Below are 16,712 nucleotides of genomic sequence, written 5' to 3'. Positions count from 1 at the left end.
CCAGTGTCATTTAGTTACTATTTTGTGGAACCAATATTTATACTCATATCTGTCCCACCAAGAGTCTGAAATCCTAACCATTATACTACAGCATCTTGGCATTTATTAGTAATCTATTATGTATTAGGCTTACACATGCATAAAAATAAAATACAAATTCTATCGTAAATAAACTTTAATAGAGGGAGAGATATGTTAAACTAAGTATGATACAACATCTAGAGGTACTAAGGAAGTCATAATCAATTTTATTCAGGAACAGGGTTCATGAAAAATAATATGGCTGGGGCCACCATTTTAGCATAGCAGGTTAAGTCTCCACCTACAATGCCGGCATCCCATATGGGTGCCAGTTCAAGACTTGGTTACTCCACTTCCAATCCAGTTCCCTACTAATGTGCCTGGAAACACAGCACAAGATGGTTCAAGGTCTTGGGCCCCTCCAACTTCATGGGAGGCCCAAAAGAAGCTCCTAGCTCCTGGCTTTGGCCTGGCCCAGTCTTGGGCCCTTGAGGCCGTTTGGGGAGTGAACCAGTGAATGGAAGATATTTTCTCTCTCTCTCTCTTTCCTTTCTCTGTATCTCTGCGTTTCAAAGAAATCTTTAAAAAATGGTCACATGGTCAAATATTTCCTTATTTCAAAAAGAATACTATGGCAACAATGTAAAGGAAGAGCATACACCATACATTTTCAATTGGGATTACTGCAGTAGTATGGAAAAGAAAAACCAAGAGCTAGAAAAACTCAGTGGCAATGGGCAGAGAGAATGAAGCAGCTTCTGAATTATTTAATATATATTAATATCAAGTTAGCATCTTAGTAATATGTAACAATATTAGAAGTTTATGAATTAGTGTTTGGCAGAATGTGAGGGAAAAGTAATAGTTTAGGATGACTATCAGGCTTCCAGCACAGTTGATCTGGGTGAACAATGATGTTACCTAATCTCTAGGATAGGACATAAAGTAGAAAATAAGATATGTGGTAACAAGAAAGACAATGTACTAAGTTTTAGATATTTTTTTATGTGAGAGTTTTATGGGCCATCAGCAGAAATTGAATACACAGGTTTGAACTTCAAGAAAGACTTCCCAGTCAGAAGTACAGCCTCTTTTCTCCTCTTACTCTCTAATTTCCAATTAAGTACACTTTCCAATCCCAAGTTTTTAATTGCCACAATGAGCCAATGACACTGCATTTTGTACTAACTTTAGCCCACATTTCTCTGAGCTATTGACAACTTATACTCAATCGCTTATTTCACATCGCCTTTGGAAGTTTCACAGGCATCACAAATCCTATATGTGAAAAACTTAACTATTTTCTCTCAACTCCTCCCCTCCTTTCCATTTCAGCAACAACATCACAAATTCTCCAGTTACTTGTTCAGCTAAACATTGGGAGTCATCCATGAAACTTTTTAAAATTTCCTCTTTACACTATGCAATCCAGCAGTAAATGCTGATGGTATTCCCTAAAGAATTCCTATGTCCATTTTCCTCTGTCTCTATGTCCAAAAGCCTACCAGCTTACCTCAAATGCCTCATGTGTTTTCTACTCCATATCACCACAATACTATTACCATTCAACAATTCATTCTCAGTAAGGGAAAACGCTCTTTCAAGTGGCATGTCACTGTCACTTAATTTCTTAAATACTTTTCAGGTTTCCCACTCTCCTAGTCTTCTATGGTTCCGAGTTTACATTAAATAGTTAGGCTCTGCACCTGCAGGTTTGGTATCTGCAGATTCAAGCAATTTAGGATTGAGTTGGCTTGAAAAGAAATCACATGTGTATTGAACATGCACAGAATTCTTTCCTTGTCATTATTCACAAAAGAATGTAGTTGATGGCCGGCGCCATGGCTCACTAGGCTAATCCTCCACCTGTGGCGCCGGCACCCCAGATTCTAGTCCCGGTTGGGGCGCCAGTTCTGTCCCAGTTGCTCCTCTTCCAGTCCAGCTCTCTGCTGTAGCCCAGGAAGGCAGTGGAGGATGGCCCAAGTGCTTGGGCCCTGACCTGCATGGGAGACCAGGAGGAAGCACCTGGCTCCTGGCTTCGGATCGGTGCAGCACGCCGGCCGTAGCAGCCATTTGGGGAGTGAACCAACGCAAGGAAGACCTTTCTTTCTCTCTCATTGTCTAACTCTGCCTGTCAAAAAAAAATGTAGTTGAACAACTATTTATGTAGTACTTACACTGTACTAGGTATTATAAGTAAGCTAGAGATTATCATCTAGAGTATATGGGAAGATGTACACAAATCATATATTAAATAATTTTATGTAAAGAAATCAAGTATTCAAGGATTTTTTTTTTATGTACTGATTATCTTGGATCTAATATCCTCAGATACTGAGGGATAACTTTATTGTTCACAGATGTGCATTGCAGCCTGCTGTTTTCCCTTTCCAGCCTCATCTCCTGAATTTTCCCCTACAACAAAAAGACAACATTGCTTACAATACACACATAGAAATATCAGCTTGCTTCAGTTCCTTCACAGCTCAGGACATTCTAGCTGTTTTTTCTGCTTTTGAAGTATTAGTCTCTTGCCACTTCAGGGTTTTCTCTTTGTTCAACTCATCCTCCGGCTTCAGAACTCAGCTTAAACATTACTTCTTCAGAGAGTCCTATTTTCAGCCCTCTTTTTTTCAATTTCTTGCATGCTTGCTGGACCTCTTCCAAAAAGGACACATATCCTCAATTTGGGAAATTTATATTTTAAAAAATTTATTTAAGGTATACAAGTTTCATGTATTTCCTACAGAGATTCAGGAACACAGTATTACTTCCCACCGTACCCTCCCTCCCTCTCACACCACTACCTTTCTTCCTCTTCCATCTCCAATTCCCATTCTTAATTTTTACAAAGATCTATTACAGTTAATGCTACACTCATAATATTAACCCTACACTAAGTAGAGAGTTCAACAGTATGAAGAAAAAAATACTTTTCCTCAACAGTTGAGACAAGCACTATAACAGTCAATTTCAAAACCTATAGATTACCTTTTGTGTACTCTATTAGTTACTGTAGATCGGGGAAAATAAATGGTATTTATCTTTCTTGGACTGGCTTATTTCACTACTAAGTATGATGATTTTCAGTTACATTCATTTTGTTGCAAAAAGACAGGATTTCATATACCATTATTTCTTTATTAAGTCATCAGTTGATGGACATCTGGGTTGATTGTCCATTTTAGCTACTATGAAATGAGCTGCAATGAACACGGGGTACAGAACACTCTTTCTTATGTTGATTTCATTTCCTTTTGGTAAATTCCAAGGATTGGAATGGCTGGGTCATATGGTAGGTCTATATTCTGATTTCTGAGTTATCTTCATACTGTTTATCACAGTGGCTGCCCAATTTACATTCCCATCAACAGTGGATTAGGGTAATTTTTTCCCCACATCCTTACAAGCACTTATTGTTTGTTGATTTCTGTATGACAACCATTCTAACTGGGTAAGATAAAAACTCATTGTGGTTTTGATTTGCATTTCTCTGACAGCTAGTGATCCTGAGCAGTTTTTTTATGTGCTGTTCGCCATTTGAATTTCCTCTTTAGAAGAATTCCTATTCAACTCCTTTGCCTATTTCTTAACTGGATTGTTTGTTGTTGAGATTTTTGAACTCTTTATAGAGTCTAGATATTAATCTTCTATCAGTTTCATAGTTTGCAAATGTATTTTCACATTCTGTTGGTTGCCTCTTCACATTGCTGAGGATTTCCTTCGCAATGCAAAAGCTTCTCAGCTTGATGTAATCACATTTGGCAATTTGGCTTTGATTTCTCATGCTTCTGGGGTCTTTCCCAAGAAGTCTTCGCCTATGTCAATGTTTTGCAGAGTTTCCCCAAGGTTCTCTATTACTCTGATGGCACTGGGCAGTAGATTTAGGTCCTGATGCATTTTGAGTGGATTTTTGTGTAAGGTATAATCCCACTTGGTCCAGTTCTGATGTGTTGTTGGATTCAACAGGCTAGTATTTTGTTGAGGATTTTTGCATCTATGTTCACCAGGGATATTGCTCTACAGTTCTCTTTCTCTTTTTTATCTTTTTCTAATTTAGGAATTAAGGTGATGCCAGCTTCATAGAAGGAGTTTGGGAGGATTCCCTCCCTTTACATTGTTTTGAAGAGCTTGAGAATTGGAATTATTTCTTCTTTCAATCTCTGGTAGAATTTAGCAATTAAGCCATCTAGTCCTGGGCTTTTCTTTGTTGGGAGAGTATTAGTGATTCAATTTCTGTCTTGGTTATTGATCTGCTTTGGTTTTCTATTTATTCATTGCTCAATTTAGGTAGGTTGTATGTGTCCAGGAACCTATGCATTTCTTCTAGGTTTCCTGATTTGTTGGCACACAGCTCTTCATAGTAATTTCTGATGATTCTTTTTATTTCTGTAGTGTCTGTTGTTACATTTCATTTTTCATCTCTAATTTTACTGACTTGGGTCTTCCCCTTTATGGTTAGTAGGGCCAGTGGTGTATCAATTTTGCTTATTTTTTCAAAAAAACAACTCTTCATTTCATTGACATTTTGGTTTTTTTTGTTTGTTTCAATTTTCTTTCTTTACTTCTTTCCTCATAACTTGGGGTTTGGTTTGTTGCTTTTCTAGGTCCTTACATGTACTGATAGTTTATTTATTTGGTACCTTCCAATTTCTTCATGTAGGCACCAATTGCTATAAACTTCCCTATTAACACTAATTTTGCTGTATCCCATAATTTTTGATATGTTGTACTGTTACCTTTATTCAACTCCAGAAAAATTTCTCTTTGATTTATTCTATGACCCACTAATCATTCAGGAGCATGTTGTTTAGTCTCTCTGTTTGTTAATGTTCTAGCGATTCTTGAGTTGTTAATTTCCAGCTTCATTCTATTATGATCAGAGTATGATTTTGATGTTTTTGAATTTGCTGAGACTTGCTTGCTTTATGGCCTATCATATGATCTATCCTAGAGAAAGTTCCATGCACCACTAAGAAGAATGTATATTATGCTATTGTGGGATGAAAAGTTCTGTAACTAGGTTAGGTCCGTTTGATCCATAGTGTCGATTAGCTCTGTTGTTTCTTTGTTGATTTTCAGTCACGTTGATCTGTCCATTGAAGAAAGTGTGGTGTTGAAGTACCCCCATTACTTTTGTATTTGAATCTATGTCTCCCTTTAGATCTATTAACATCTGTTTTAAATAACCAGGGACCCTGGGATTGCATACACATTTATTATAGTCACATCTTCCTGTTGATCCCTTAATCATTACATAGTGCCATTCTGCATCTCTTTAATCAATTTTTGTGCTAAAATGTATTTTGGCTGCTATTAGGCTGCCTACTCCTGCTCATTTCTGCTTTCATCAGCATGGAGTATCTTCTTCCATCCTTTTACTTTCAGTCAACAGGTATCTTCTTTGGTGAATTGTGTTTCTAGTAAGTAGCAAATAGATGGTTCTTCTTCTTCTTCTTTTTTAATCCATTCAGCCAGTCTGTATCTTTCAACTGGAGAGTTTAAACCATTTACACTCAAGGTCACTATTGATAAGTAATTACTTGATTCTGACATTTTTTCATAAATATTTCAATTGTTTACTTTGGATTTTCTTTGCACTTTTACTGGGAGATTTTCTGTTTCACATATTTCATAATGATGTCAATCTTCTGTGTGTGAACTTTTGTAAGGCTGGACAAGTGGTGACAAATTCTTTCAATTTCTGTTTGTTATGGAAGGTCTTTATTCACTATCATTCATAAGTGAGAGCTTTGCAAGATGCAGTATTATGGGTTGACAATTTTTTTCTTTTAAGGCTTATACTATGTCTCTCCATTCTTTCCTAGCCTGTATGTAGTGTTTCTATATGAAATCAGCTATGAGTCTAACTGGAGATCTGAAAGTAATTTGGCATTTCTCTTGTGAACATTTTAGAATCTTTCCTTTATGTTTTATTGTTCAAAGTTTTACTACAATGTGTCACAGTGAAGATCTTTTCTGGAATATCTATTAGGAGTTATATGTGCCTTGTGTACTTGGACATCCCTTTCTTATATTAGGGAAGTTTTCTGTAATTTCACTCCATTCTTTCTTTCCACAATTTCAGGAACTCCTAAGATTCATATGTTGCTTCATTTAATAGTACACCATAAGTCTCCAACACTGTTTTTAATTTTTCTATTTTTTTTGGTCTAACTGAAAAATTGCCAAAGATATGTCTTCTAGTTTAGATATTCTTTCTTCTGCCTCACCAAGTCTTTTAAGGCTTTCCATTTTTATTTTTTGACATACTGAATTCTTCATTTCTAATATTTTATTGTAATTATCTTCAAAATCTCAATTTCATGGGAGAACTTTTCATTCATGTCACATATGGATTCCTTTAATTTGTCAATTTGCTTCTCCTTGCTTCCGAGTAATCCTATGATCAATCTTTTGAATTCTGTTTCAGGCATTTCATCAGTCCCTTTAACTTCACATTCTAATATTGAAGTGTTGTTGTGTTCCTTAGGGGGTGTCATGTTGCCTTGCTTATTCAAGTTTCTTGAATTTTTGCATTTATTTTTAGGCCTATGTGGAGATACTTGTTGGCTTTTTCCTATGATGGCTTTTTTTTTTTTTTTTGACAGGTAGAGTGGACAGTGAGAGAGAGAGAGACAGAGAGAAAGGTCTTCCTTTACCGTTGGTTCACCCTCCAATGTCCGCTGTGGCTGGCGCACTGCGGCCGGTGTACCATGCTGATCCGAAGGCAGGAGCCAGGTGCTTCTCCTGGTCTCCCACGAGGTGCAGGACCCAAGGACTTGGGCCATATGATGGCTTTTTTTAAAAAAAAGATTTATTTATTTGTTATTTGAAAGGCAGGGATATAGAGAGGTAGAGGATGAGACACACACACACACACACACATATATGGAGAGAAAGAGAGAGAGATCTTCCACTTGCTGAATCACTCTCCAAATGGCTGCAATGGCCAGAGCTGGGGTGATACAAAGCCAGGAGTCAAGAACCAGGAGCTTCTTCAGCGTCTCCCATGTAGGTACAGGGGCTCAAGGACTTTGGCCATCTTCTGCTTTCCCAGGACGTACCAGAGAGCTGGATCAGAAGTGGAGCACCTCTCGGCCAGCGCCACGGCTCACTAGGCTAATCCTCCGCCTTGTGGCGCCGGCACACCGGGTTCTAGTCCCGGTCAGGGCACCGATCCTGTCCCGGTTGCCCCTCTTCCAGGCCAGCTCTCTGCCGTGGCCAGGGAGTGCAGTGGAGGATGGCTCAAGTCCTTGGGCCCTGCACCCCATGGGAGACCAGGAGAAGCACCTGGCTCCTGCCATCGGATTGGTGCGGTGCGCCGGCCACAGCGCGCCTACCGCGGCGGCCATTGGAGGGTGAACCAACGGCAAAAGGAAGACCTTTCTCTCTGTCTCTCTCTCACTGTCCACTCTGCCTGTCAAAAAAAAAAAAAAGAAGTGGAGCACCTGGGACTCAAACTTGTGCCCATTTGGAATGCCGGCGCTGCAGGTGGTGGCTTCACCCTCCATGCCATACATAGCACTGCCCCTCCTTTGATGGCTTTTAACTTTGAACTATGACTCTGTCGCTCAGAGGAATGTGGGATCATTTAGTGAATATCCAGAGGCGTGTGCTGGTGTAGCCAGGGAGCTCTGGTTAGTGCTCTAGCGTAGGGCAAATATCAGGGTCATACACAAGTTGGGTATGGTAAATTTCCTCTTGTTAATATTGAGGGTCGATATAGTCACCTCTGTTAGTGTAATCACATGCTCACATCCTCTCTTCCAAGGTGATCAATGTCTGGGTGTTAGCCTTCAGTGTGTGTAATATTCACCCATGTTTCTGCATGAACTGAACACTACAGTCCTCAGCAGCTCGAGCACGGATCCCAATGCAATGACACCCCAAGCAATTAGGTTTCTGATCATGTGAAACCACACACAATGGTTGCCCAGAGACCCAGTTACATCTTGTGCCCTCTCATGCAGTCATATAGTTCCCACAGTCTCAGCACACAGGGCTCTCATAGTCACAGGATACAGAGAATTCACTCCATCCTGCTAGCCTGTCCCATTCACAGAAAGGCAGAGATGTTTCGAAAGCCAGATTCCTGTGGGTTCTCTGACTAGGCGGGCTGAGCCCCAGAGCCTGTGATACGTTAAGATGCTGAGGGCACTTCAGTCCTACATGGGTGCCCAGCCCCTTATCAATCCTCCCAGACTCAATGTCAGTGGAGAATGTAGATTTTTCATACTGGTAAAATCCCTGGATCACATGTGTGCACAATAGCTGCTGGCCACAGCCCTACTCATATCTCAATCATGCATTCTCCCTGCCGATTGCCCGGTGCCTACAAGAGTCTGCACATGGCCGGCGCCGTGGCTCAACAGGCTAATCCTCTGCCTTGCGGCGCCGGCACACCGGGTTCTAGTCCCGGTCGGGGCACTGATTCTGTCCCGGTTGCCCCTCTTCCAGGCCAGCTCTCTGCTGTGGCCAGGGAGTGCAGTGGAGGATGGCCCAAGTGATTGGGCTCTGCACCCCATGGGAGACCAGGAGAAGCACCTGGCTCCTGCCATCGGAACAGCGCGGTGCGCCGGCTGCAGCGCGCTACCGCGGCGGCCATTGGAGGGTGAACCAACGGCAAAGGAAGACCTTTCTCTCTGTCTCTCTCTCTCTCTCTCACTGTCCACTCTGCCTGTCAAAAAAAAAAAAATTAAAATTTAAAAAAAAAAAAAAGAGTCTGCACATGATACTGATGTTGGAATGGCTACTTCTCTCAACCTGTTGCCAGGTGCATGCACCCAAGCTTCTGTGGGTGCCTATTCTGAGAAGATATCATCATACCTTCCAGGTGCTGAGTGCTTCTGCAGCAGCAACCTACTTATGTTCAAATGGCACCCACCCTCTCCCAACTGACTGCTGGCCGCCATTGCTGGGGTATGGGGAAAATGCAATGTGCTTCATCTTCACTATTCTGTCAGTGGGAACCCTGTTCTCCTCAGAGCTCCAGGCTGGACTTTAAGACAATGAAGTCCACCAGGCTCTCCCTCTGGCTATACCAGCAGTGGCACAGGCCGCAGCAGTTTGATCTCACCTTTTTCTACAAAGTTGGCACTTTCTGTGGCTCTGGGCTGCTGGGATCATATGTTGTGTCTGTGTTTGTTGCTACACGTCTGCACCATCCACACAGATCCACAGTGTCTCTCTCCTCCTTCCACAGAATCTCCAACTGTCCCCTGAGAATGCACTTGCTCCTCTTTTTTTTTTTTTTTTGCCAGGCAGAGTGGACAGTGAGAGAGAGAAACAGAGAGAAAGGTCTTCCTTTTGCAGTTGGTTCACCCTCCAATGGCCGCTGGGGCCGGCGCACTGCGGCCAGCGCATCGCGCTGATCCCAAGCCAGGAGCCAGGTGCTTCTCCTGGTCTCCCATGGGGTGCAGGGCCAAGGAATTGGGCCATCCTCCACTGCACTCCCTGGCCACAGCAGAGAGCTGGACTGGAAGAGGGGCAACCGGGACAGAATCCGGCACCCCGACCGGGACTAGAACCCGGTGTGCCGGTGCCACAAGGTGGGGGATTAGCCTAGTGAGCTGTGGCGCCGGCCGCTCCTCTTTTTTTAAAAGCACTATTTTCCCCTGGCCTATAGCAGTCCACCTTTTACCTATTCTACCATCATGGAATCAAAACTTTGAGAATTTCTTTGTGATATTTCTCATTCTCTTTGAGAATTTCTTTGTATAACGGCCTTTTTTTTTTTCCCTTTCTAACTTGACAAGTAAAAATTTTATGTAATTGTATTATACAATCTGAAGTATGTATACATTGTTGGATGGCTAAATAAAGCTAAAAAGCAAATATATTACCTCAAATACTTATTTTTTCCTTGTAGAGAAACCTGTTAAAATATACTTTGTAACTGTAAAGTACACAATATACTACTATTATCTATAGTAACCATGATGAACATTTACTCCTCCTGTATAACCAAAATTTTGTGCCCTTTGACCAACCGAACATCTCAATACCACAACCGTGAGCTATAGGTAACCAATATTTGACTTTCTGTTCCTGTGACTTCTACTTTTTTATAGTTTACATTTGAGAGACATTATACAGCATATGTCTTTTTCTCCTGGCTGATTTCACTGAACAGAATGTCTCACCTTACCTTTCTTTCTTTATCATACTGAGAATAAATTCCCAAAATATCCAAAATATTAGCATGAGGAAATTTATTCTGAAGAACGTTCTTCACATTATCCACAGTGAGTACATTTCTATTCTTCACATTTTGGTACATCTATGGAAACAAAGATAATTAATTTTCATTTTTATGGCAATACTTTTCTTTCTTTTCATTAGAATGTAGAAAAGATTTGCAAAGTGAACATTTTATATTTTGTATGTTCTAAACATGATACATATAGATACAACTCAAATTAATCATTTTAATTATACAGTGTGCTGTATCTCTAATAAAAACTTTTAGAATATTTTATGGTTTTCAAAAATATCATTACAAATTTGTTATATTCTATTTTTATAATACCAGACACAGTGATTCTTTACAAAATTATGGTTAACTATCCTTAAAAAAGTATATGTAAAATACTTTAGATGGATTATTTCACAAGTGCTTTATTTTCATTTCTGATTGCTCTTGGCTAGGATTTATCTGTACCCCCTCTATTCCCCTACTCTCAGATTTTCTAAGTATATTTGCAGAATATAATCTATTACTCTTTTATTTTTTTTCCAATTTTTCCATTTAATCAGTTGCTACAGACCCTCTACCGTGACTCAGGCATGGTTCCTAGCATGGGGAATAAGAAAGAAGGTATCTCTGATCAGAAAAAGGAAATGACTAATAAGTACAAATGCTATTAGGTGGCATTTTGATAGATCAACTACAAATATTCCTTAAAATAATTTTTGTCAGAGGCAATCCTCATTTTATTAGTGATAGAATCTTCATATTACATTCTTTATAAGGAATATTCCTTGCTCTAACTGTACCATGGTAAACTTTGTATTGTATTTAAGTGGCATAGGTATACAATAAGACAGGAGAGCTTAGTTTTATGTGCACCTCAATTTGAGGACAAGTTTTCATCTCATATTAAAATACAACATACTATGATATTAATAATTCAGAAATGAAAAATTTAATCTTCTAAAATTATGAAGATCATGAAAATGAGATTTAAAAAAATTAAATGCTAGATACACCAAAAAAATAAAGTAGCCAGAATGTGTTGCATGTAATCAAACATTTAATAATTCAATTTTCTCATATATATGTTAAAAATGATTACATAACTTGGTAAACAAAGAAGAACATATGCAACATGTGTTACAAATCAAAATAAAATGAACAATTCCTATAAACAAACCAGATAAGGAGTATTATCAATACTGTGAAATACAACTTCTATCCCAACCTTGTTTTTTATGCCCTGATACATAGCATTATATTGAATTTGCATTTAACATTCTTATATTTTGAGTTACAATTTTATATGGATATATTATCATGCACTGTGCTTAGTCATTTGCTTTTGAGCTTTAAAAAGTATGTGATATTAGTCTTTCTATGACTCTATTTTCTAATACATCCATGTGCTCCTATAAGATATTCTATAATGTGAATATGCCAAATTTTACTTATCGGTTTTGCTACTGATAGATACTGGGTTATTTCTAGTTGTTTGCTGGATAGTCTGCTAAGAACAATTTCCTAAGATACAAGTATAAAAGTTTCTTTTAGGGTCTGTAGGGAATAGGCAAACAATTTCAAGTTTTGATGTACTATCAGATTTTCAATATAGACTTGTCAACTTATATTCCTATAGGCAGAATATAAATACATTCTATTGCGTTATATTCTCATTAATGTACAATATTGGCAGCTTTTTAAATTATTGGCAAATTACCTGGTAACAGTACTCATGTTCTCCTTTCTAATTTCTAAGAAAATGATCTTTTTATTTCTAAGAAAATGATCTTTTTATTTACCATTACTTATAATAAATGCTTATTTATCACCAATAATTGTAGTACCTTTTTATTTACCATTAATGCATCCTCTTCTATTTAAAAAGATTTTCACACATTGTACTCTCTTGGGTTGTTAGGGTTTCTCTTTTTGATTTACAGAAATATTTCATGTGCCCAGGTCAGAGCCACAGATCTTATTGGCTCTAAGCTGAAAAGCCCTTCACTCAGCCCAACTTCCAAAGTGACCACTGCAGCTAGGGGGATGGCCAAGTAGGGTCAGCAACATTGCAGGCAGAACTGTGAATTTCTTGTTAGAGATGCAACCTTCCTTTACCTGGCCAGCTCTCCTCCCAGACCAGCTAAGTAATGAAAGTCAACAGAGTGCCTTCCCCTAGGAGGTTCACACCTCCCTTAGGATGTACCCCATGTGAAGAGATAGATATGTCTGGGCCTCTTAACTTACAAGGCCTAAAGCCCACCAGATCATTATCAAGCCCCTTCTATCAGGTTCTATTTGCCGCTCAATCAGAAAACTTAATTGTAGCTTAGACAGCACCTTTCTTAGCTCCTCTAATAATGACTCTGTCCTTTGTTCTAGTCCCTGTCTAGCGCACTTGGGCCTCATTCCTTTGTAATCATAACCTCCACTCTACCACCAATGGCTCTGCTCCCAACCTGTGTGTACTGATGGTCCTCTTCCCCACTTAATTCTGTATAATTGTTCAGACCTGGTTAATGACACTCTTAGGATCACTGGTTACTATCCTCACCCTGTCTTTTATGACCTTATCTAAATATGATCAGAGTCGGCAAACTTGGAAGGCTTCCATAGCCTTGGCAACTCATGACGAGAGCCTAGGGTGGTTGCTGGCGCCATAAACTAGAGTGTCAATTTGTTGGGTCAACAACAGGAGCCACTGTGCACTTGCTCCTCATGTGGGATCTCTGTCCTTAATGTGCTGTCCATTGTGATTTAATGCTATTAACTAGTACTCAAACAGTATGTTTCACTTTGTGTTTCTATGTGGGTGCAAACTGTTGAAATCTTTATACTAAATTGATCTTCTGTATATAAAGAGAATTGAAAATGAATCTTGATGTGAATGGAAGGGGAGAGGGAGAGGGGAGGGTTGTGGGTGGGAGGGAAGTTATGGAGGGGGAAGCCATTGTAATCCATAAGCTGTACACTGGAAATTTATATTCATTAAATAAAAGTTAAAAAAAAGAAATATTTCATGGAAGACAAATATTTTTTGATACATAAATTGCAACTGCATTCTTTCTCAGAGCCTATTTCTCCTAATTATGACATCAAATTTTTAAATAATTATTTATTTGAGTTAGAGAGAGAGAGACAGACAGACAGACAGACAGACAAGACACATCTTCCACCCACTGGTTCACTCCTAGATGGCTGCAACAGCCAGGGCTGGGCTGGGCCAAGGCCTTCATAGGAGTCTCCCACATGGGTGGCAGGGGTCCAAACTCTCAGGCTATCTTCTGCTATTATTCCCAAGGCATTAGCAGGGAGTTGGATTGGAAGTGGAGCAGCTAGGACATCAAGTGACACACATATAGGATGCTGGTGTATGACAATAAATTTTAAAAACATTTATTTATTTGAAAGGCAGAGACAGAAAGGGAAGGGGAGGGAGAGGGAGAGGGAAAGGACACAGGAAAGCCCAGATCCAGGAACTCAATCCAGACCTCCGAAGTGGGTAACAAGGACCCAACTACTTGTGCCATCACCTGCTTTCTCCAGCATGTACCTTAGCTAAATTAAAAGCCAATGCTTGAACCAAGGTACTCTGACAGGGGATGAAGTAATCCCAAGTGGCATTTTAACTATTGTGCCAAATGCTTGCTTTGTTTATGACATCTTTTATTGAATATTGGCTTTCAGCTGTAATACAGCTAAACTTACCAATATTTTCCTTTAGACTTAGGTATTTTTATTCTTATCCAGAAAATCCTTAATTTGGATTCTTAACTTCTAAAAGTTTTAAGTTTTGTTTATCTTCAAGTTTTTAAGCTAACAAACAATTTTTGTAAAAGGTATGAAATCTTATTTGACTGCAATAGGATAGCCAATTATTTAATTACTAGTGGTTGGAAGTCCTTTCTCACTTATTAAAATGTCATTCCCATATTCTACAGTTTTAGAGCCTCAATATGTTTCATCAGTGGTACATCTTTTTCTTATAACAGTAGGACTCTGTCTTAATAGAGATTTAAAATCCCACTAAGGTGGATGTTTAGCCCATCAGTTAAGACATGGTAAAGAGGTCTATAATCTGTATCAGAGTACCTGGGTTTGATGCCTAGCTTGGCTCCTGACTCGAGCATCCTGCTAATACTGACCATGGGAGGCAACAGTGATGGCTGAAGGAATTGGGTTCCTTCTCTTCATGTGCAACACCTGTATTGAGTCCCCAGCTCCTGGCTTTGGCCCAAGCCCAGGCCCAGCTCTTGTGGGTATTTGAAGAATGACATGGTCTATCTTAAATTAAAACAAAAAAATTAATCTTAAACAAAAGATCCATCTTATTACTTGTAGGGCAAGTCTCACTACTTAATCTTCTTCAAGAGTCTCAGTTATTTCAGGTCTTCATTCTTCCACATAAATTTCAAATTAAATGTATCAAGCTCTACCAAAACCCTTCCTAAAATGGAAATACTTTAGAAGTGCACTGAATTTATAAATCAATTACCGAAAACGACAGTTATTAAGTGAAATACTTTTACTAATAAATATGGTGTGAGTTTTCATTCATTTGGGTATTTTTTTAAAAATAAAATTATCTAATTATTTGAAAGATGTAGGGAGGGTTTTGGAGAAAAGGGAGGGAGGGAGACAGAGACAGAGACCACCCATCTGCTGACTTAGATTCCAATGCCCTCAATGACCAGGTTGAAGTTGGTAGGTAAACCGGAATTCAACTATAATATAGCTAATCTTCCATGTGGGTGACACAGACCCAACTTATTGAGCCACCTCCTGCTGCCTCCCAGGTTACATACTACCAGGAAGTTGGAATTCTGAAATAATATAAGTAATATGGCAAAAATGTATTTATAAATTCTTCACATTTTCAAAAATTCTTTCCTTAAATAATATCATCTTACAATGGTGGCTTATCTTTTATATAACTGTTGGATTTACTTTGCTAATGTTCTATTTAGTAGGATTTTGACACCTTGCTCCAAAGATGAAACAGCTCCTAAATTTTCATTTTTTGTATTTGTCATGTTTTGATATGAGGTTATATAAGGTTCACATAATGTTTTAGTAAATGTTTCTTCTTTTTATATTCTCTGAAATATATTTTCAAGAAACTACTTTTCTTTTAACATTTGGAAAAACTTGCTGCACTGGTTTTAAAACATGGACTCCAATTTTTTCAGTATTCCTTCCAATGTGAGGTAAGTATATGAATCCAGATTCATGACTACTTAGCCAACAGACTGTAACAGGATAAGGTAAAGTAATTATGTGTCAGTTTCTGAGCCTGGGCCTTAAGAAGCTGGTAGTCTGTACCTTCTATTTCTGGTGTGCTAGTTTGGAACCAGCCTGTGTTTTCCTAATATCACTTTTGGTATTCTTGATTCTCTCAATTATAGTTTTGCCTCTTAGTTCACTAATGTCTAATCTTGTTTTATTCTTCCTATTCCCTTTTAAAAAATAGATCACTCATTTTTGAATGGCTAATACTTTTAAACTCCCCCCTTCTTTTTTTTTTTTAAAGATGTATTTATTCATTTGAAAGGCAGAGTTACAAACAGGCAGTGGCAGAGGCAGAGGCAGAGAGGTCTTCCATCTGCTGGTTCACTCCCTAAATGCTGCAAGGGCCAGAGCTGGGCCTATCTGAAGCCAAGAGACTGATCTGAAGCCAGGAGACAGGAGCATCTTCTGGGTCTCCCACTTGGGTGCATGGGTCCAAGCACTTGGGCCACCTTCTGCTGCTTTCCCAGGCCATTGCAGAGAGCTGGATTGGAAGTGGAGCAGCCAGGTCTCAAACCGGCGCCCACATGGGATGCTGGCACTGCAGGCACGTTTTACCCACTATGCCACAGTGCTGTCCCCTAAACTCCCTTTTTAAACTGAAAAATTTGACTGTATGTGTTCTTTATTTGTTTTAATTGCAAAATTACCTGATTCTGATTGCTGTGTTTAGGCTCTCATGTTTCCCTTAGAAATTAAGCTTGCTTACTGTATGCTCCAGTATTATCATACATCTTTACTCAATTTTTCATATTTCAACTATCAATACATGAACACTGAAATAATCTACTGTAATCACAGAGATGTCCATTCCTCTCACTTATCAAATTTTGCATTGTGTATTTTCAAGTTATTTTATTAGCTACCTATAATTTTAGGGTTTTTTTTCTTAAAGTTTAATTACCTTGGTATTTTATGACTACCTACATTTCTTTTGTTGACTACCTTTATTATGCATACTTTTCTGTTTTTATATCCATTATTCTAGTATGCTTAAGTTTAATTTACCACAATTATCAATATATTTGGGCTTACTGTTACCATCTGCTGGTTGTTAAAGATACACCTTATATGTCTCATTCATTGGTTGTTCCTCTACATAACACTTCTTAGTATACCATCATTTCTCTTGAAATTTCAACAGGAAGATATAACGATTATCAATGTATATGCACCTAATTACAGGACACCAGTTTATTTAAAAGACTTG

The 16,712-nt window shown here is 38.8% G+C and overlaps 1 protein-coding gene across 4 annotated transcripts in view; it reads right to left on the bottom strand.

Annotated features, from left to right (window-relative positions):
- The window catches only part of UGGT2 (UDP-glucose glycoprotein glucosyltransferase 2), a 263,834-nt gene that overhangs the window by 127,086 nt on the left and 120,036 nt on the right, over positions 1–16,712 (bottom strand). For 3 of the 4 annotated variants that reach the window (XM_062194020.1, XM_062194017.1, XM_062194018.1), the window contains exon 16: positions 10,172–10,303. The exons of the other annotated variant lie outside the window; for it this stretch is intronic. In XM_062194020.1, the coding sequence (XP_062050004.1) occupies positions 10,172–10,303 (132 nt within the window). The remainder of the gene's footprint in view (positions 1–10,171; positions 10,304–16,712) is intronic. 4 annotated transcript variants of the gene reach the window in all.

This window comes from Lepus europaeus, chromosome 6, assembly GCF_033115175.1.
Source record: "Lepus europaeus isolate LE1 chromosome 6, mLepTim1.pri, whole genome shotgun sequence".
Taxonomy (NCBI): Eukaryota; Metazoa; Chordata; class Mammalia; order Lagomorpha; family Leporidae; genus Lepus; species Lepus europaeus.
This window is presented reverse-complemented; position numbering and strand designations above follow the sequence as displayed.